At 42.5% G+C, this 22426-nt stretch overlaps 2 protein-coding genes across 6 annotated transcripts in view; one reads left to right on the top strand and one right to left on the bottom strand.

Annotated features, from left to right (window-relative positions):
• The window catches only part of LOC110505847 (ensconsin), a 448490-nt gene that overhangs the window by 419302 nt on the left and 6762 nt on the right, over positions 1–22426 (bottom strand). The window contains exons 6-17 of one of the 5 annotated variants that reach the window (XM_036962627.1): positions 20515–20617; positions 20124–20243; positions 18856–19187; positions 17467–17600; positions 16832–17262; positions 16461–16614; positions 15813–15969; positions 15577–15672; positions 15179–15232; positions 14629–14834; positions 11293–11345; positions 10104–11014 (exon numbers count right to left, since the gene is read on the bottom strand). In XM_036962627.1, the coding sequence (XP_036818522.1) occupies positions 11004–11014; positions 11293–11345; positions 14629–14834; positions 15179–15232; positions 15577–15672; positions 15813–15969; positions 16461–16614; positions 16832–17262; positions 17467–17600; positions 18856–19187; positions 20124–20243; positions 20515–20617 (1851 nt within the window). In that variant the 3' untranslated portion in view covers positions 10104–11003. Of the gene's footprint in view, positions 1–10102; positions 11346–14628; positions 14835–15178; positions 15233–15576; positions 15673–15812; positions 15970–16460; positions 16615–16831; positions 17263–17466; positions 17601–18855; positions 19188–20123; positions 20244–20514; positions 20618–22426 lie in introns of those variants that run through there. The other 4 variants (XM_036962628.1, XM_036962626.1, XM_036962625.1 and 1 more) reach the window with 4 other exon arrangements.
• On the top strand, positions 175–9008 carry LOC110505848 (vacuolar protein 8). Its single transcript, XM_021585305.2, has 13 exons — positions 175–736; positions 1467–1586; positions 1653–1772; positions 2871–2993; positions 3364–3446; positions 3664–3789; positions 4130–4175; positions 4289–4422; positions 4628–4756; positions 5088–5202; positions 5282–5416; positions 7747–7872; positions 8099–9008. Exons 1-13 carry the CDS (start codon positions 517–519, stop codon positions 8218–8220), a joined length of 1599 nt encoding a protein of 532 aa, XP_021440980.2. The 5' UTR covers positions 175–516; the 3' UTR covers positions 8221–9008.

Here is a 22426-nt window from a genome sequence, read left to right as displayed (position 1 = left end):
GTATAGACAAAAACAATAGACAATTTAACATTTACATGCATACATTTCAACATAAATTACACGTTTTCATCAGCCATTTTTACCCATTTCTGAATATACTCTGCATAACTCTACTTTTGAATAGCAATGAATTAATAGCAAAACGTATATGCATTTTATATTTTATGTATTCATAATGTGGTGTTTTAAGGAATGTTGAATCATATTTCGTTGTATATACATGCTCAGAATGAAACAAAGGAACGTGCAGTCCACTGGGCGAGAACAGTAATGTCACGTGGCGTCTTAAACTCTCCATTCACTTTACAGGTAATGCCTTGGCACTGGTAGGCAGGTGCATATCTTTCTTTGTTCCAGCAGAGACACGCAAATACATGGCTTGTGAAGACACTACCACCTGAGCACTGCTACTGGAATTCAACGAATAAGTAACATATAGCCTGTATACATTGTATATTAACAATATATATTTTTTATACTATAGTGAATGAATGTTGATTTCACTTTGCTTTGGAGATGGCCACCGGACTATGTGAAAAGTGTGCACAACTGCTAACGGACTTCGTTGCTTATGTAAAGAGATTGCCGTCTGAACTTGTACAGAAGATAACGGAGTGTATAAAGAGCCTGTCAAGATGTAGCTGTCTGCGGAAGAAGAGAGCAACTGTTGCATCCTATATCTCAGAGCAGCACGAGAGACAGGCTGCTCGGACACTACTGAACCACCTGGACACAGGTATTGGTATTCTAAATGGATGTGTAGTCGCGCGCACCAGTCGAATCAAAGTTTTAACTACACTGATCAACCCAGTATTGTCGACAGGCATTAAATACATAGGAGCATCTGGAAATCATGGGTCAGCATCACAGGAGGTTTGTGGCACTTTAATTAGGGAGGACGGCTCGTGGTAATGGCTGGAGCAGAATAGGTGGAATGGTATAAAATATATCAGACACGTGATTTCCATGTGTTTGATGCCATTCCTTTTGCTCCGTTCCAGACATTATTATGAGCCGTCCTCCCCTTAGCAGCCTCCACCAGTCAGCATTCATTTATTACAGGTCAGTTGAACACACCTCAGTCAGTGTACTGTGTTTAAGAGTCATTTTAAGCAGCATATTGTGTCATGTTAATATTTGAGACAGATTGTTATGATAAAGATTTCTATCCCATTGTAATAGTATACTGTTTTGTAGTGGCTGTGCAGTACAGGTCTCTCATCAGTTTATCTATTCTATTGTAGTGATATGCTTTGTGACAGAAGTGACCAGTATTATGAAAATGTCTGACCAAATGTTTTCCATGAGGGCAGGAAGATAAGAATGGATTCCCCCTGTTACGTGGAGGCAGACAATAGGTCTCTAGGCAGAAAGCTATCCTGTACAGCCTATACCTCTCTATAGGTAGTTGAAAATACAGGAACATGATTGGTGACATGATTTCCTCTCCTCCTGTCTTGTTGCAGTGGATTATCCTCTACCCGTTACTCTCCTGGAACCATACACAGCCCTACTCCTCTCTAATGACATGGAGGTTCAGAGGATCACCACTCTGTCTCTGGTTCATCTGCTAGTGAAGAACAAAGGTATGTACACACAGACGCACACACATGCACTGTCTCAAGGTTAAACACTGTACTACTGTCTTCTAGTGAGTAAGGAGCAGGTGATTGAGACAGGGATGCTGATGCCCCTGCTAGAGATGCTCCAGTCTGGGGACCCCACTGTCCAGTGTAACTCCTGCCAATGTATTGCCTCACTGGCCTCCTCAGGTTGGTGGACTAGTGTTTACGTTTGATTTGATCTATATTGATCCCCAGAGGAAAATTAGATGTCACTGGCTGAGACATTACAACACCAATACACACAACGACATACACACTTTATTGATCCCCAGCCAGTGACTAGATATCACTGGCTGAGACATAACAACACCTACACACGACGACATACACATTACAACATTAGTGCAACAAAGTGCTGGTGCTATTGTCAATGAATTTCTTGTTTACAATCGATAGGATCAGGTTTCTCTACATTTGCTTTCCCCACAAACTGATTTACTCTCAGATAAGAAGCTAAGCACAACATGTATGATATCCCTGCTGAAAGATGTACACGGCTTCATTCTTGCTGGTTAATGTAAGGTGAAAGGCATGACACATGTGGGACGTCGTGTTCCATGTATTCTAACCCAACATTCTATTCTAACCCAACATTCTATTCTAACCCAACATTCTATTCTAACTAAACATTCTATTCTAACTAAACATTCTATTCTAACTCAACATTCTATTCTAACTCAACATTCTATTCTAACTCAACATTCTATTCTAACTCAACATTCTATTCTAACTCAACATTCTATTCTAACCCAACATTCTATTCTAACCCAACATTCTATTCTAACCAAACATTCTATTCTAACTCAACATTCTATTCTAACTCAACATTCTATTCTAACTCAACATTCTATTCTAACTCAACATTCTATTCTAACTCAACATTCTATTCTAACCCAACATTCTATTCTAACTAAACATTCTATTCTAACTAAACATTCTTTTCTAACTAAACATTCTATTCTAACTCAACATTCTATTCTAACCCAACATTCTATTCTAACTAAACATTCTATTCTAACTAAACATTCTTTTCTAACTAAACATTCTATTCTAACTCAACATTCTATTCTAACCCAACATTCTATTCTAACTCAACATTCTATTCTAACCCAACATTCTATTCTAACTCAACATTCTATTCTAACCCAACATTCTATTCTAACTCAACATGACTCTGTTGTCCAAACTAGACATGACATTTAATCTGTATTTTTTTGTTGTTGTTATTGCCTCACATTTATTTAGACTCAAACCGGGAAGCTATTGTGTCAGCTGAAGGGGTGATTCCACTACTGGTTTTAGCCAAGTCTTACGATCCCCAAGTCCAACAGAATGCAGTCTGGGCCCTTTTAAACCTCACACAGTCTGGTAGGTCTGCACAGAACTATGTCCACCAATACATAATGTACTGTACACCCTGTACTATGCACACATCTCAGGTTGCTGCCACATTCTGGGTTGTTGCTGTATTGATATGACCACAGTGGGTGGAGTTCAAATGACACATTCGTTGGCTGTGATCTAATTGTTTGCTGACATTTCAAAACAAGTGACGCGTGTCACTTAACCATAGAGATCAATGAAGAATAGATGGAATGGATTTATTAATGTGGTCCCAACTTAACTAATTCCTAGACATACTGTACGTCTCCATATCTGACCATTATTTTATCTGCCTCCTATTACCTTTCCATTAATCTGGCACTACATTAGCCTTCATTGCTGCTCTTCTTTCTAGAGAGGACGATGGGGGTGTTATGTCAAGAAGGAGCCATTCCTGTACTGGCACTTCTGTTGCAGTCCTCCAACTGTGAGGTCCAGGTAAAACATCCACTGTCTCCTGCCCTCAAGCCAAATATTGCTGTTTTTAAACCCACATCAAAGTAACTATGTGCTGCAGTTTTTTAGTGGTTATTTGTTTAAAACAATAGTACGGGTATAGCATGATGACCAAGCGTGTGCTTATTTTGTCCCAGTGGTCTTCAGCCTGAACTTCTATTGTGCTCTGAACTGAACTGATATTCTGTCTGTATTTTAGTTCTACAGCTGCTCTGCCCTGAGCAATATAGCCACTGTCCCGGGCCATCATCCCAAAATGTTGGGCATTGGAGACCGTTTTTTGTTGAAGTCTCTGCTGACACTCATGTCCTCATCAGTGCAGAAGGTAATGGTTGGTCTTTTGGCAATCAGGCCCCGTATCTACTTACACAGAGTCAGATGAAGTCGTGAATACCATTTTTATGTCTCTGTGCCCAGTATGAAGGAAGTTAGAGGTAGTTTGGCACTCGGGCCCCGTATCTACTTACACAGAGTCAGATGAAGTTGTGAATACCATTTTTATGTCTCTGTGCCCAGTATGCTAACTGGAGTTAACACAATGCCTGGATGTCTATGAATATCTACTAGTATGTCCAACAGATGTTACAGTTTCACACTGAAATGTATTCTGTCATGAAATGTTTTCTTACTCAACCTTATTCCAAATGTTTGTATTTTATTTCTAGAATGCATCCCAAGCTTGCAGATGCCTCCAAATCCTTTCAGGGAATGGTAATTCTAACGTTTAACCACAGACCACACTCTGTTAATGTTTTAGGCACATATTCAACACAGATTGTACAGATCCTTGTGGATTGGATGCAGTGTTGTGCTTTGTTTTGTAGTTGTGACCCAGGAGCAGCTGATGTACCTGAACTGTGTGTTGCCTCTGAAGGCCCTGCTGTGCTCCGTTACTCCCCCTCTGACTGAGTCTGCTATAGCACTACTGTCTGAGCTAGCCACACACCAACCCAATAGAGTGAGATTTTTTAAACTAGATGTTGATGGGTGCAGCTGTAGCTTCAAGGTTAGAGAGGTGGCATAGTATCTGGAGGGTTGTTGGTTCGAATCTCAGGTTTGACATATCTGACAGGATTCTATCTATTATATAATGATGGTGGTGATTACAATCAATGTTATTTGTACCGGTGTTAGCAATCCGTATTCATTGTGTTTCCCTCTAGGAGGGCCTGGTGAATGAGGGCCTGGTACAGGTGATAGGGCAGCTGCTCCTCTGTCACAGATCCAGCTCCATCATCAACCACAGTGTTGTTACCATCACCAACCTCAGCAGCACCAGCGAGGGACAGCAGGTAATAAGGGTTGCCATGTCGCTCACTTATTCACTCACTAAAATATGAGGCGCTGTTCCAATGTCCACACTACCATATTACGTAGAACGCATGCCCATAACATTGCTTCATTTTTACTGGTCTGCTAGTATGGACATTGGAATGTAGATGTGGTTTCCATCTATATGTTCAGTCACATGATAACTTTTATCAAACCAAGAATGGTCCTTTAAGATGAATATAGAGACACTGACCTGGTGATGTCATATGAATGCAGTGATTATTGGAAGCCATTTTAAATGCATTTCCATTCATGTGGACATGGGATGATCAAGCCTTGTGTTGTCTACAGGCTGTTATGGACAGTGAGTGTGTAACGGGACTTCTCAAGGCCCTTGTGTCCGGTGTGACCTCAGAGGAGACCGTTCTGTGTGTCACTTCCTGTTTACATCACCTGACAAGCTGGGGTGAGAATACAAGCAATTCATAAACCAGTTTAATTTATGTCACCTCACCTCTATTACAACTTTTCTCTTTCCTTTTCAGACTTACTTCAGTCTCATTTGGCCACAAAAATGACTCCTGAACATGTTTCAAGTCTGGTGAAGTTCTCTGCACAAATGGACAATCTAGAGCTGTCCTATCGGTCTGCTTCCATCATCAGCAAACTAAAGATGAACGGTAATATGCATGTATTCTGTTTGTTGTCTAGTCCCTTTATTTTATCTGTGACTAGCACCATGATTGATAGTGTAATACTTGCAATAATATATATATTTTCTCTTAAATGCTATACTGTCTGTATCAGCAAGATTGTCCCATGTGTGCTCATACAGATGAGCTTTGTGATGTACATAAATTCACTGAAAGCCCACACACGGTTATATTAACAGTATTGCACTTTTCATGATGCCTACTTTTGGCCAGCTAAAAGCCGAACCACCGATCAAGCTACATTATGGTCTAAATGTTCAAATCCTGTTGCTGCAGGATTATTTTGCTTTTACAATATACAGTACCAGACAAAAGTTTAGACACACCTACTCATTCAAGGGTTTTTCTTTCTTTTTACTATGTCCTACATTGTAGAATAATAGTGAAGACATCAAAACTATGAAATAACACATATGGAATCATGTAGTAACCCAAAAAGTGTTAAACAAATCAAAATATATTTGAAATTCTTCAAAGTAGCCACCCTTTGCCTTGATGACAGCTTTGCACACTCTCTCTCTTGCTCTCTCGCTCTGTGTCTCTCTCGGTCTGTCTCTCTCACTCTGTGTCTCTCTCGCTCTGTCTTGCTTCTCACAACCAGCTTCACCTGGAATGCTTTTCCAACAGTCTTGAAGGAGTTCCCACATATGCTGAACACTTGTTGGCTGCTTTTCCTTCACTCTGCGGTCCAACTCATCCCAACTGGGTTGAGGTCAGGTTATTGTGGAGACCAGGTCATCTGATACAGCACTCCATCACTCAATCCTTCTTGTTCAAATAGCCCTTACACAGCCTGGAGGTGTCCTGTTGAAAAACAAATGATAATCCCACTAAGTGCAAAGTGGATGGGATGGCGTATCGCTGAAGAATGCGGTGGTAGCCATGCTGGTTAAGTGTGCTAAATTCAGGCCTCCCAGGTGGGCGCCCAGGCTCTGTCGTAACCGGCCGCGACCGGGAGGTCCGTGGGGCGACGCACAATTGGCCTAGCGTCGTCCGGGTTAGGGAGGGATTGGTCGGTAGGGATCTCCTTGTCTCATCGCGCACCAGCGACTCCTGTGGCGGGCCGGGCGCAGTGCAAGGTTGCCAGGTGCACGGTGTAGCCTCCGACACATTGGTGCGGCTGGCTTCCGGGTTGGAGGCGCGCTGTGTTAAGAAGCAGTACAGCTGGTTGGGTTGTGTATCGGAGGACGCATGACATTCAGCCTTCGTCTCTCCCGAGGGAGTTGTAGCAATGAGACAAGATAGTAGCTACTACAAGAATTGGATACCACGAAATTGGGGAGAAAAAGGGGTAAAAAAAAGAACAAAAAAAAGGATGCTAAATTCTAAATAAATCACTGACAAGTGTCACCAACAAAGCACCATCGCATGTCCTCCTCCATGCTTCACCGTGGGAACCACACATGTGGAGATCATCCGTTCACCTGCATCTAACAAAGACACGCCGTTTGGAACCAAAAACCTCAAATTTGGACGCATCAAACCAAAGGACAAAGGTCTAATGCCCACTAATGACAAAGGTCTAATGCCCATTGCTCATGTTTCTTGGACCAAGCAGTTAGTAGTTGTTTATTTGCAGCAATTCGACCGTGAAAGCCTGATTCACAAAGCATTTATTTGAACGTATCCTCTGCAGCAGAGGTAGCTCTGGGTCTTTCTTTCCTGTGGCGGTCCTCATGAGAGCCAGTTTCATCATAGCGCTTGATGGTTTTTGCGACAGCACTTGAAGAATCTTTAGAAGTTCTTGAAAACTTCTGCATTGACTGACCTTCATGTCTTAAAGTAATGATGGTCAGTCATTTCTCTTTGCTTATTTGAGCTGTTCTTGCCATAATATGGACATGGTCTTTTACCAAATAGAGCTATCTTTTGTATACCCCCTACCTTGTCACAACACAACTGTTTGGCTCAGACGCATTAAGAAGTAAAGAAATTCCGCAAATGAACTTTTAACAAGGTACACCTCTTAATTGAAATGCATTCCAGGTGACTACCTCATGAAGCTGGTTGAGAGAATGCTTCGAGTGTGCACAGCTGTCATCAAGGCAAAGGGTGGCTACTTTGAAGAATCTCAAATATAAAATATATTTTGATTTAACACTTTTTTGGGGGGGGTTACTACATGATTCCATATGTATTATTTCATAGCTTTGTCTTCACTATTATTCTACAATGTAAAAATAAAGAAAAACCCTTGAATGAGTAGGCGTGTCTAAACTTTTGACTGGTGCTGTAGGTCAAATTAAGATCCTACATCTGTACATGCATTTTTTTCTTGTTGCTCATATATCATACAGAACATGTCATCCAACTACTGACACCACAATACGCTGCCATCTCTGAATATCTCCTGATGTACCTCAAGAACCAGGAAGTGCGATTCCAACAGCTGAGTATTGTTACTCTATGCAACCTGAAGAAAGGTTGGTCATGGTTTTGTAACAACACTTTAACCAGTCATGCTGTCTATGCCTAAAATACCACATTTCTGTGCTTGATGTCAATAACACTACTTTCTAGTCAGTTATCCTGAGAAACATAAACTGAAGTGCATTAACATAAGGGCAGGTACATGCAGTTATAGTCAATGGCTTGTTGTTGTGTTATACTATGTAATGCTCTGCTCTGCTATGTCATGTTATTCTTCAGACGGAGAGTTTTCAGTGCTGATGAGTGGTAGTGTGCTGGAGAAGCAGCTAAAATGGGTGCATGCACAGACGGAGCAGACCAGGGAGTTACTGCAGGCGATTCAGATGCCTCCATCCTCCTAACCTGTCCACTGGAGCTCTCTCTGCTTCAGGACACGGACCGACACCTCTCTGCTTCAGGACACGGACCGACACCTCTCTGCTTCAGGACACGGACCGACACCTCTCTGCTTCAGGACACGGACCGACACCTCTCTGCTTCAGGACACGGACCGACACCTCTCTGCTTCAGGACACGGACCGACACCTCTCTGCTTCAGGACACGGACCGACACCTTTCTGCTTCAGGACACGGACCGACACCTCTCTGCTTCAGGACACGGACCGACACCTCTCTGCTTCAGGACACGGACTGAGATGTGAGATATGCATATCACTGTTTGAACTGACTTGCCATTACCTTTGAACCTGACAATGATTACTGTGTCGTGATGATATTTTTAATGATGTTAAGGCGTTTTATTTTCTGAGTGATCACACTGTTGTGTTCTAAGCATTTACATCCATATTGCACTTGTGAACGGGGGGAAAAGAGGTCTTATTTTCATTTTTATACAGATTCAATGCTTTTACAGTTCACAAACCATTATTTAATGCTGCGTTCAGGTGCTAGTCGGAACTAGGAAACTTTACATTTCAGACTTCCTAACTGGTGGTAGTTATACATGTGCCGCTTTCAACCAGTTAGCAAGTCGAACATTTCAGAGTTTCCTAGCACGTGAACGCGGCATTTATACAGCAAGTATTCAGACCCATTGACTTTTTCCCATTTTGTCACGTTACAGTCTTATGTTAAAATGGATAAAAAAATATATATTATCCTCATCAATCTACACACAATAGCCCATAATGACAAAAAAACAAACATTTTTTTTTACATTTTTTCAAATGATATAAAAGAAGAAAAAAGATCACATTTCCATAAGTATTCAGACCCTTTACTCAGTACCTTGTTGAAGCACCTTTGGCAGCGATTACAGCCTCTAGTCTTCTTGGGTATGACGATACAAGCTTGGCACACCTGTATTTGGGGAGTTTCTCCCATTCTTCTCTGCAGATCCTCTCAAGCTCTGTCAGGTTGGATGGGGAGTGTCGCTGCACAGCTATTTTCAGGTCTCCAGAGATGTTCATACGGGTTTAAGTCCAGGCTCTGCCTGGGCCACTCAAGGACATTCAGAGACTTGTCTCGAAGCCAATCCTGGTTGTCTTGGCGGTGTGCTTAGGGTCATTGTCCTGTTGGAAGGTGAACCTTCTCCCCAGTCTGAGGTCCTAAGTGCTCTGGAGCAGGTTTTCATCAAGGATCTCTCTGTACTCCGTTCATCTTTCCCTCGATCCTGACTAATCTCCTAGTTCCTCCCGCTGAATAACATCCCCACAGCATGATGCTGCCACCGTAGGGTTGGTGCCAGGTTTCTTCCAGATGTGACGCTTGGCGTTCAGGCCAAAGAGTTCAATCTTGGTTTCATCAGACCCAGAGAATCTTGTTTCTCATGGGCTGAGAGTTTTTAAGTGCCTTTTGGCAATCTCAAAGCAGGCTGTCATGTGCCTTTAACTGAGTAGTGGCCACTCTACCGTAAAGGCCTAATTGGTGGAGTACTGCAAGGATGGTTGTCCTCCTGGAAGGTTCTCCCATTTTTAACAGAGGAACTCAGGCACTCTGTTAGAGTCACCATCAACCCGATGGTCACCTTCCTGACCAAGGCCCTTTTCCCGATTGCTCAGTTTTGCTGGGCGGCCAGCTCTAGGAAGAGGCTTGGTGGTTCAAAACTTCTCATAGCAAAGGGTCTGAATACTTATGTAAATAAGGTATGTTTAAAAAAAAAAAATGTATACAAACCTGTTTTCGCTTTGTCATTATGGGGTATTGTGTATAGATTGATGAGAAAACATATGTAATTGAATCCATTTTATAATAAGGCTGTAACATAACAACATGTGGAAAAAGTGAAGGGGTCTGAATACTTTCTGAATGCTCTGTACGTGGACAGGAGTGCAGTGTATGAAACAAGTGACAACCTACTCATACCAGATCACATCGTTTTATCAGTGCATTGCTTTATTTGTTTTTACACTTTAAAAGACAAACTTACATTTTACACTTCACTCTTATTTGTTTTCTAAAATGATTGCACAATTTCCAAGTAAGGAACTGCCAAAATACTTTTGGAAGTGGTCCACCCTCAAGTGAGTATAGTTCTCTAAAATGACAAACCACACAAGTTCCATAGCAGCTTTGAAAAATATTATTAGATTATAGTCAGAAAGTGGCCTTTATTTGAACTCAAAACAAAAGCTTTTGCTCTGAAACTAGCACACCACTATCCTGTTAACTGGAAGGCAAAGTGTTCAAATAGCAGCATAGTTAGGAAAAGCTAAAGCACATGGCTAAAAACATCAGACATGATTGGGAGACATTCAGTGCCAATACAGTTAAAAATGTATATTAGTCAATTGTGTATCTTAACGCCCATCATATCAAACTACTCATTTAATCAGTTTAAATCTGCAGCTATGAGGCATGGACCCTCATTTACAGACTAGATAAAACATTGTTCAGAGTTGTTGCAATGACAAACAAGCTCCCCTGTCTAGTGTTGTACATGGTGATGACAAATGCAGCTCGTGACATTTTGGATTAAAGAGAAGTGTGACCAAATGGTGGTAAGCTCCTTCGAGATCAGAAAGTCCTCCAGAGAAATGTGTGTTTCTCATCACATACTCTCTAAAAGTGCAGGGCAGGAAAAAGGCTGCAGTTATTCCTTTCTTTGTCAAAAAAAAGGACAAAACGCCACAGCTGTGGAAAGATTCGTGGATGGGTTGTCTCCCCTCTCTGATCTGTACGATACTCAGATAACTTCTAAGGAGTGTGTGATAGAAATGGGTTAATAACATAAAATCAGTTGATTCACATACATATCTTAGACTTAGAGACACATACAAAGAAATAATTGAGAGACCTTAAATATGTAATCTGCTTCCGGGTTAGAATCAAACTTTGAATATTGAGAGCCCATAACCTCTTGGCGGTAGAAATCTTGGACTTTTGGGGGGGCTCTAGTGTTCACGACTCTAGTGTAATATCTACATAGCATAGAGAGTATAGATGAGCTGACGGAGGATGTGATGAGCTCTCACCTGCCCTCTGATGGGACTGGATCTCCTCCATGCCGGTCAGAGTTAGCAGGGACCTGAATGAACAAATGAGTTAATACATTAATGTTCCATAAGAAAATGTACTTGGCAACATACAATAACATCACTTCAGATAACATTATATCACAGAACATACATCATAAGACATGATCAAACAGACAAATATACTGTGTAGGGGCGGCAGGTAGCCTAGTGCTTAGAGTGTTGGGCCAGTAACCGAAAGGGTGCTGGATCGAATCCCTGAGCTGACAAGGTACAAATCTGTCGTCCTGCCCCTGAACAAGGCAGTTAACCCACTGTTCCTAGGCCGTTAACTGACTTGCCTAGTTAAATAAATAAGGTTACATTAAAAAAAAATATATATATAGGGTTATATTATATACACTGCTCAAAAAAATAAAGGGAACACTAAAATAACACATCCTAGATCTTAATGAATGAAATATTCTTATTAAATACTTTTTTCTTTACATAGTTGAATGTGCTGACAACAAAATCACACAAAAATAATCAATGGAAATCAAATGTATCAACCCATGGAGGTCTGGATTTGGAGTCACACTCAAAATTAAAGTGGAAAACCACACTACAGACTGATCCAACTTTGATGTAATGTCCTTAAAACAAGTCAAAATGAGGCTCAGTAGTGTGTGTGGCCTCCATGTGCCTGTATGACCTCCTTGCAACGCCTGGGCATGCTCCTGATGAGGTGGCGGATGGTCTCCTGAGGGATCTCCTCCCAGACCTGGACTAAAGCATCCGCCAACTCCTGGACAGTCTGTGGTGCAACGTGGCGTTGGTGGATGGAGCGAGACATGATGTCCCAGATGTGCTCAATTGGATTCAGGTCTGGGGAACGGGCGGGCCAGTCCATAGCATCAATGCCTTCCTCTTGCAGGGACTGCTGACACACTCCAGCCACATGAGGTCTAGCATTGTCTTGCATTGAGAGGAACCCAGGGCCAACCGCACCAGCATATGGTCTCACAAGGGGTCTGAGGATCTCATCTCGGTACTTAATGACACTCAGGCTACCTCTGGCGAGCACATGGAGGCCTGTGCTGCCCCCCAAAGAAATGCCACCCCACACCATGACTGACCCACCACCAAACCGGTCATGCTGGAGGATGTTGCAGGCAGCAGAACGTTCTCCACGGCATCTCCAGACTCTGTCACGTCTGTCACATGTGCTCAGTGTGAACCTGCTTTCATCTGTGAAGAGCACAGGGCGCCAGTGGCGAATTTGCCAATCTTGGTGTTCTCTGGCAAATGCCAAACATCCTGCACGGTGTTGGGCTGTAAGCCCTCATGATGTCGGGCCCTCCCCTCATACCACCCTCATGGAGTCTGTTTCTGACCGTTTGAGCAGACACATTTGCACATTTGTGGCCTGCTGGAGGTATTTTTGCAGGGCTCTGGCAGTGCTCCTCCTGCTACTCCTTGCACAAAGGCGGAGGTAGCGGTCCTGCTGCTGGGTTGTTGCCCTCCTACGGCCTCCTCCACGTCTCCTGATGTACTGGCCTGTCTCCTGGTAGCGCCTCCATGCTTTGGACACTACGCTGACAGACACAGCAAACCTTCTTGCCACAGCTCGCATTGATGTGCCATCCTGGATGAACTGCACTACCTGAGCCACTTGTGTGGGTTGTAGACTCTGTCTCATGCTACCACTAGAGTGAAAGCACCGCCAGCATTCAAAAGTGACCAAAACATCAGCCAGGAAGCATAGGAACTGAGAAGTGGTCTGTGTTCACCAGCTGCAGAACCACTCCTTTATTGGGGGTGTCTTGCTAATTGCTTATAATTTCCACCTGTTGTCTATTCTATTTGCACAACAGCATGTGACATTTATTGTCAATCAGTGTTGCTTCCTAAGTGGACAGTTTGATTTCACAGAAGTGTGATTGACTTGGAGTTACATTGTGTTGTTTAAATGTTCCCTTTATTTTTTTGAGCAGTGTATAAATATACAGTTGAAGTCGGAAGTTTACATACACCTTAGCCAAATACATTTAAACTCAGTTTTTCACAATTCGTGACATTTAATCCTAGTAAAAATTGAAATACATACCTTGAAATACACCCACAGGTACACCTCCAATTGACTCAAATTATGTCAATTAGCCTATCAGAAGCTTCTAAAGCCATGACATAATTTTCTGGAATTTTCCAAGCTGTTTAAATGCACAGTCAACTTAGTGTATGTAAACTTCTGACCCACTGGAATTGTGATACAGTGAATTATAAGTGAAATAATCTGTCTGTAAACAATTGTTGGAAAAATGACTTGTGTCATGCACAAAGTAGATGTCCTAACAGGCTTGACAAAACTATAGTTAGTTAACAAGAAATTTGTGGAGTGGTTGAAAAACCAGTTTTAATGACTTCAACCTAAGTGTATGTAAACTTCCGACTTCAACTGTATATACACTTAGAAATGTCCTTCTTTTTGAAAGAAAAGCAATTTTTTGTCCATTAAAATAAAAATAAATGTAAATTACTGACAAATAATTTTGAGGCTGATTCCCTGAACTGTCAATGTTTCTAATTTGTTGTTTTGTGATTTTGTTATACTCTTGTGAATTCTATGTTTTTTACTAGATTACTTGTAGTTTTTCATGTTGTCTGTCTGTAATTGTGTAATGACTTGGTGCTGCCTATCTTGGCCAGGACACTCTTGAAAAAGAGATTTCAAATCTCAATGAGCCCTTCCTGGTTAAATAAAAGTTTAATAAATAAATAAAACATCAAATTGATCAGAAATACAGTGTAGACATTGTTAATGTTGTAAATGACTATTGTAGCTGGAAACGGCTGATTTATAATTGAAGATCTGTGATCTACACCCTTCACAGAACAGAGCAAGCTGTCTCTAGCCAGAATAGAAAGAGGAGTGGGAGGCCCCGGTGCACAACTGAGCAAGAGGACAAGTACATTAGAGTGTCTAGTTTGAGAAACAGACGCCTCACAAGTCCTCAACTGGCAGCTTCATTAAGTAGTACCTGTAAAACACCAGTCTCAACGTCAACAGTGAAGAGGCAGTTCAAGGATGCTGGCCTTCTAGGCAGAGTTCTGTCCAGTATCTGTGTTCTTTTGCCCATCTTAATCCTTTATTTTTATTGGCCAGTCTGAGATATGGCTTTTTCTTTGCAAATCTGCCTAGTAGGCCAGCATCCCAGAGTCGCCTCTTCACTGTTGACATTGAGACTGGTGTTTTGCAGGTTTGAAGTTATTTTAATGGACAAAAGAATGTGCTTTTCTTACAAAAACAATAACATTTCTAAGTGACCCCAAACTTTTGAATGGGAGTGTATATACCTGCGTTCTCTGAAGGCCACGACAGGAACCATGTTGTCTTCCACGCCACTCAGACCTAGATTGGATGGCTTTGTCCCCGTCCCGACCCCTAGGTTGATGACCTCTTCTATAGTGCCGTTGCCGTTCTTCACAGGCTCAGTGTTATTTTTTGGTTGGGCTTCCTCTGGAGAAGGGTTTCTGTTTGTCTTCCCATTCAGGACAGGCGTCTGCATGAAAACAATCATGTCGATTTCTTTTCAAGGCAAGGGCAAGTTCTGTTTTTTTTTTAAAGTCAAATATGGTTAATAAGGATGGTATCGGGGGCAGGAAAGTACAAGTGCTTTTTGTTTAGTTTTAAGCTAAAGCCACTACCTTTGAGATGGATTTCTGCATGAAAGCAATCACATCATGAAAGCAACTTTAGCAGTTTGGTCAAGGACAATTTTTCTTTTTTTAAACGGTGGTAATTAACCTCTTAAGCAAAAAGAAAGTCAACTTCGGTACTTTTGGCAGAAAACCTGTGTGCTTCAGGGCAATGTACTGTTCCTCTGAACTAGGCTGGTGGACTTACTTTTTTATCTTCAGTTGAGGTCTTCCTTGTCCTCCTCATGATCAACTCCAGTCGCTGAAAACAAAAAGAAGTCTGAAAAGTCTTAAAAGCTTTCATTTAGAATTTCATAACACCCTTGTCAAAACTAATTTTTAATAACATAACATTTCCCCCTTATAAAAATAATGTTATTTTTTTGTGAAACACAACAACAATTACCCCTAACATCCCTCCACCCCATGTATGGAAGTTGAACGCCAATAAATAAAGATCCTGGGTGCTCTCTTGTAGTCAATTTTACACTATCTGGATCCCCTAGAATATCCTATGAAGAATTTCAGAATGATAAGAAAATGGCACATAACGACCCTGGTGTTTCTCATAACTGCGTAGAGTTCACGTCTTCCCTCCATTGTCACCTTTTTCCTCTCCTGCCGTTGTTCCTCCTCCTTCTGGAAGTGCTTCTCTCTCTGCAGCTCTGCCTTGTCCCTGGCCTGGGCCTCCTCCTCCTCTCTCTGGGACAGGACACAGAGAACCAAAGCCATTACGGAACCAGATGCTACATTATCAACACTGATATAAACGTTATATACCGTACATAAATGGACGAAGTTGGGCTTCTACTAAAATTGTGTTAATAGACCAGATCCCTCACCTGTTTCTGGAGGAGAGCAGCTTCCTGTGTGGCCCGGATGACTCTCTCCTCCTCTGCATGCCTCTGCTCCTCTTCCTCCCTCCTCTCCACTACCAGCCACTGGACCTCAGCCTCGAGTCGTGCTTGCTCCTCTGCCCTCCTGCTCTCCAGCTCCTCTCTGCCTCTCCAGTGATGTCACATGACATGACATTACGTAACATGTGCAAGCACATCACCATACAAATGAATCTATCCTCTGAACATGTGAAATGCTCCTTAGACCAGGTTTTCCCAAACTCGGTCCCAGGGTCCCCCCTGGGTGCATGTTTTGGTTTTTGCCCTAGCAGTACACAGCTGATTCAGATAATCCCCCCAGATAACCTGGGGTGGAACCTGGGGGGGGGGGGGGGAACCTGGTGGGGGGCACCTGGGGGGGCATCTGGAGGGGGTCACCTGGGGGGGGTCACCTGGGCGGGGGGGACCTGGGGGGGGGACCTGGGGGGCCAAGACCGATTTTTGGAAACCCTGCTTTAGACTACTTCTTTTTTCACAACCAGATTTTTGTCTTTTAGGCAAAAAGATTACTCAGGTTGTTTTTCCTACTGGGAAGATGAATGTTGGGTCAGTAGAAGACAGATGGGAAAATGTAAGGTGGCCCTCTGTGCGTACCTCTCTATCTCTTCCCTGCGCAGGCATTCCTCCTGCTCTCTCTCTCTCTTCAGACGGGCCTCTCTTCTCTTCTCGGCCAGAAGACATGAGGCCTCCTCTGGATCCATGGTGCCAGCAGACGGCCTGGTGCAGGAGGGGGCTCCAGGAAGGGGGCCTGAGGAGGTTTACATGTCTTAAGAGTCACTCATAAGAGTTCAAATTCACATTGAACCACATGGGTAGAACTGGACTTCCTGCATTGACTGAACTCAAATGGAATTGACCACAACCCTACACTCTACATTACAATATCTGAAATGTATCTAGGGAATTCTAGAAATAAATAGTAGTTGAAGGTGCAGTACCTTGCATTTTTAGATGCTCTCTCTCACCTGTATCGCCCTCAGTTCTAGGTGTGGGGACTGTCTGAGGTTCTGCTGAGCCTACGAATGGTTGGACCTGGTCCCATGCTGCTGCTGAGATCCTGATTGGTTGTGAGTTCCCGGTGGAGAGGGTATGATTGGGGACTGGAGCCCAAGGAGAGATGGTCTGGCTAGGCCGTGAGTTCCCAGGGGAGAGGGTGTGATTGGAGACTGGAGCCCGAGGAGAGATGGTCTGGCCGGGCCGTGAGTTCCCAGGGGAGAGGGTGTGATTGGAGACTGGAGCCCAAGGAGAGATGGTCTGGCTGGGCCGTGAGTTCCCAGGGGAGAGGGTTTGGTTGGAGACTGGAGGACCATCCTCCTCCGGAACAGGGTACAGTTCCAGCCCAACCTGCTGTGATGGAGGCTGTCTGATCACAGGTTTGTGTCTGATCACAGGTTTCCTGAAAAAAAGAAGAAGAGGAGTATACTTTTGTTGAGATAAATAAGCAAACAACATCCATTTACTGGAAAGGTTAGACGCATTCCACAAGATGTGTGGTTGGTTAAATTATACACAACAATTCTCAACAGAGTGCTCTCTCTGCATGATAAGTAGTTTGTGTGACACAACATCCAGACGTAGTAGCAGACAAACAATCACATACCGTTCTGGAGAGGGCACTCCATCTCTGCTCTGTATGTTTGTGGGTAACACTTTCACAGGAGCATTGGGTATGTGAGGCTGCTGTCTATTCCTCCTGAACGTCCTCTCACTCTCCTTCTGCTGTGCTGCTTTTAACTTCATAATAAATCAACAGACATGTTACAAGACCGTTTTACTGCAGTCTGTTAGCATCATAACAAATCAACTGATCATTTTACTGCAGTCTGTTAGCATCATAACAAATCAACTGATCATTTTACTGCAGTCTGTTAGCATCATAACAAATCAACAGATCATTTTACTGCAGTTTGTTAACTTCATAACAAATCAACAGATCATTTTACTGCAGTCTGTTAACTTTATAACAAATCAACAGATCATTTTACTGCAGTTTGTTAACTTCATAACAAATCAACAGATCATTTTACTGCAGTTTGTTAACTTCATAACAAATCAACAGATCATTTTACTGCAGTCTGTCAACTTTATAACAAATCAACAGATCATTTTACTGCAGTGATTGAGGTTTATTATTGGTAAACATGCTTCCAGAAAAGGGACATTTGTCTGTTATCTTTCAAACGTGTGTCTTCTGTAGATTACGACAGTTAATATAATCTACCTAACAATCCAGCATATATATGATAGAAACATGAGACAGAAGGAATGGAGCCATGTTACAAGCTCATTTTATTACGGTCATTTTGGGACGGCAGAAAGACATCAAAGTAATTTAGGCTTATAACCATTAAATGTTGTATTTTCAAAAATGTATAGAAATGTGTGCCTCTCTGTTAGAGTATGACAATGAATATCGTCCAGTAATCCAGTATACATGATGAATGAATAGAATAGAAAATGAATGAAAAGAATATAGAGTTTATTGTCTTCCTCCAATGAAATAATTTCCCTCAAGTTCGTGCATTACATGGAGACAAAATAACAACACCATCCCACCAACCCAGTCGACCCAGACATCTAACAGTCATAGAGATGAAACTGTCTATCTCTATGTTTACAATTACATTTCCAGCAGGTATTACCTGTGATGTTATATAACCTGTGATGTAATATTACCTGTGATGTCATTTACCTGTGATGTAATATAACCTGTGATGTAATATAACCTGTGATGTAATATTACCTGTGCCCTGATGATGGATCAGTTGCTGCTACACTCTAAAAAGGGGACTTCGGCTGTCCCCATAGGAGAACTATTAGAAGAACCCTTTTCGGTTCCAGGTAGAACCCTTTCTACAGAGGGTTCTACATCGAACCCAAAAGGGTTCTGCCTGGAACCAAATAGGGTTCTCCTATGGGGACAGCTGAAGAACCCTTTTGTAACCCTTTTTTCTAAGAGTGTAAGGCTGGGACTGAGGGAGGTGGCTACCTGGTAGTTTGCCCAGATGATAGACCGGTAGTCTGCCCGGAGATTTGCCTGGAAGTCTGATTGTGCCCGGTGGTGGTCAGGTGTGCCAGAGCGGTAGTCTGCCTGGAGGCCTGCCTGCACCCGGTGGTGGTCAGGTGTGCCAGAGCGGTAGTCTGCCTGGAGGCCTGCCCGCACCCGGTGGTGGTCAGGTGTGCCAGAGCGGTAGTCTGCCTGGAGGCCTGCCTGCACCCGGTGGTGGTCAGGTGTGCCAGAGCGGTGTGGTGATTTATGACAGTTGGTGGCAGTGGCAGGTATGGAGTGGCATGAAGCTGAACGGGGACAAACATGGACAGCTGAACCAGATGGTTTCATTGTTTTGGAGCAATGGGGTGACGGTTAGCAAGGGATACAGTGAAAGAATGTGAGTGTGCCCAACAATGTTTGAAAAAAGGAGAGGAAAGGAAGCAGAGAGTCAGTAGATCATTTGCCTGCTAATAGCTAAACTGAGCTTTTCATTTTGGTGGGAAATCTGGTCATGTAAATAAGTAATTAAGTAAGCATTGTCCGAATCCATATTGGAACGTATTCCCCTAAAATCAATTAATTTAACCAAATACACTTTATTGATGCTATGTCCTTTTTCTTGGATTGAGATCTGGTCTTCTACACCTGCATTGCCTGCTGTTTGGGGTTTCTGTACAGCACTTTGAGATATCAGCTGATGTAAGGAAGGGCTTTATAAATACATCTGATTTGATTTGGTCTTTATACATGTGGGGCGGCAGGGTAGCCTAGTGGTTAGAGTGTTGGTCTAGTAACCGAAAGGTTGCAAGTTCAAATCCCCGAGCTGACAAGGTACAAATCTGTCCTTCTGCCTGAACAGGCCAGCATTGAAAATAAGAATTTGTTCTTAATAAATGTATAAATAATTCTTAATGTTCTTAATTAATAATAAAATGTCTATGTATACCGAACATTATGGTGCAACATACAGACGGGAAACTGTTGAGCGTGGAAAACCCAGCAGTGTTGCAGTTCTTGACACAAACCGGTGCGACTGGCACCTAATACCCTGTTCAAAGGCACTTACACCGTCTAAATGGCACACATACACAATCCATGTTTTGGATCCTTATTTAACCTGTCTCGTCCCATTCATCTACACTTATTTGAAGTGGATTCAACAAGTGACATCAATAAGGGTCAGTCTATGTCATGGAAAGAGCAGGTGTTCCTAATATTTTGAACACTCAGTGTATAACTGTTATTCCACAGGCTTTTGGAAGTACCTTCCTCTTCTCTTGACTGACAACTATGACTCCTTCTCCTGGCTAGGTAGGAGCATGTAGGGGTCAGGAGGCGACAGACCAGAGCCCTCTCCCAGGCAGTCAGAGGAGAGCTGCGAGGAACTACAGCAGAGCCAAGCACAGTGGAGAAAAGACAACGCACAAGGACAGAGAAAAAAATAGCATAGAAAATACAAGACAGAGATAGACAATTACAAGTAAGAAAGGGTAGGAAATCGGACGAAAGTTAAGGTCTAAAGATGTTACAGGGTGAAAGAATAAAGCTCGGTAGCTGAAGGGTTAAGAAGATGAAGCAAAGTCAAATAGACACTCAAAAGTAGTGCACCAGATAGGAAATAGGGCGCCATTTGAAACATATTCTTTATTCATTTACCGCTCTTGTTGTTGGTCTTCCTTCCTCGAGAGCCCTGGCTCAGTCTCTGTTTGGCCCTCTGGCACTTCTCTAAGGTCTTCTTCACCACAGACTCATAGCGCTCCTTCAGACAACAACAAACCTCATTGTCAGTGATACAGTAGTCTCTTCTCACATCCACTGTATGAGTCTGGCGAGCAAGACACGCTATTCAGTAACTTGGTCCAAGATCCATTACATCGTATTGAGCCTTACAACCATTTAGCTTCAGATAGAAACACAAAATGTTGAAAACTGTATCTGTTTTCTGGATTATTTCCTGGGTAATAATTTAATTTATATGGCAGTTATAGACGTTGCTGATTGGTTGTGAATCTGTGTTACAGGAAATAACTGTTTACCTATTTCTTTACCTGGTAACTAAATATTTATTTTCCTATTGGCCAATTCTTTAATTGTATGGAGGTTAAGCTTTATTGATACAGGAAGTGACAGACAGCAGTGATGGGCATTCCGGCTCTTTTCAGTGAGCCAGCCCGTTCGGCTCAGCTCACCAAAAAGAGCCGGCTCTTTTGGCTCCCAAACGGCTCTTTATATGTTTTGTATTTTTTCAAGTCAAACAGTTTGCGATAGTTTGACTATGATTGGTGTTAAAACAATTCTAATTAAATTATTACATTACATCTCTACTCTACCTTAACCACAATGTATTTAAAAATGCATTGGTTTGTTTTGAAAAATAATGCTATTAAACATTTGCATTTAAAGTATAACTTTTTAATGTATGTAAACAAAGTGCATATAAATCTAAACATTCAAAACAAACACAATCTGAACAACATAATAGAATATTGCACCATATCAAAGACAAATAAATGATGTGCAAAACTGCAGCATCCCACTTAAAACATTAAACTGGTCCCTCTTTTCTCTCTCTTCTTTATTGCTATGTTATAACCAGCAGCACACCACAATGCTGACCATATTTTGCTTTTATGAGAGATTTGCGTTCAGAAATGCAAGCTGCCTCACTTTCAAGGGGCTGATGCGGTTTCTTCTCTCAGTAATTATTTGTCCCGTTTTCGAGAAGACCCTCTCAGAGGGAACGGATGTGGCCACTATGCAGAGTCTCCCTGTCATGACTTTAGTAAGCTGTGGGTAGACAGAGGCCTTGTTCTTCCACCAGCTGAAAGGATCTGCAGAGGAGGGGCTCCTCCAAAGGAGGTGCTCCTCCAAATAGGATCGGACCTCCATTATGGCATCTGCTGAGGGATTCCTTCGTGCTACATTCGTGCTACATTCCCAGTTGCTCATTGACAAACAGCATCCAAACAGCAGACTGAGTTTGTGGCACTACTTCTGGTGCTTCTGCTCCATCTGATCCCTCTTCTTCCTGTTGCCTTGGTGCCTGAGCCAGCTGACTACTGGGGCTATCTCTCCCTGCTGCTGAGGTTATTCTTTGAAGAGCTTCATCAATCGCTCTGGCATCACTGAAGGCTAACTTCTTAAACCTGTGGGTCAAGTGCAGCGGTTTCTGATAGCAGGTGATTATATTCCATTCTGTGGAACTTTCTGTCCATTGATGAACATAGGGTGTCCATCAACTCTGCCACATGTCCTGTGGTTACATTTGCTTCTCTCTGGCGGCTGGCTGTGATTCGCTGCAGACCCTTGCACAGGAGTATCATTTTTGAAGCTGTCACATAGCTGAAAAGACAGTAACTTATTAGTTCAGGTTCATGTTTTGTCTACTGATACTAAATTCTCATCTACTGCTCATATACATATATAATACTGGATTAAATAATGATGTAGTAATAACTGCTTACTCTACCTCTCTCCACTGATCTCCATAGTGACCTGCTCAAAGGGTTCCAGGACTCTGCACACCTCCTCCACCACCTCCCATTACTCTTGGGTCAGAGCATCAACA

Source organism: Oncorhynchus mykiss, chromosome 25, assembly GCF_013265735.2.
Source record: "Oncorhynchus mykiss isolate Arlee chromosome 25, USDA_OmykA_1.1, whole genome shotgun sequence".
NCBI lineage: Eukaryota > Metazoa > Chordata > Actinopteri > Salmoniformes > Salmonidae > Oncorhynchus > Oncorhynchus mykiss.
Note: the sequence above shows the minus strand (reverse complement) of the source record. Positions and strands in the feature narration are given on the sequence as shown.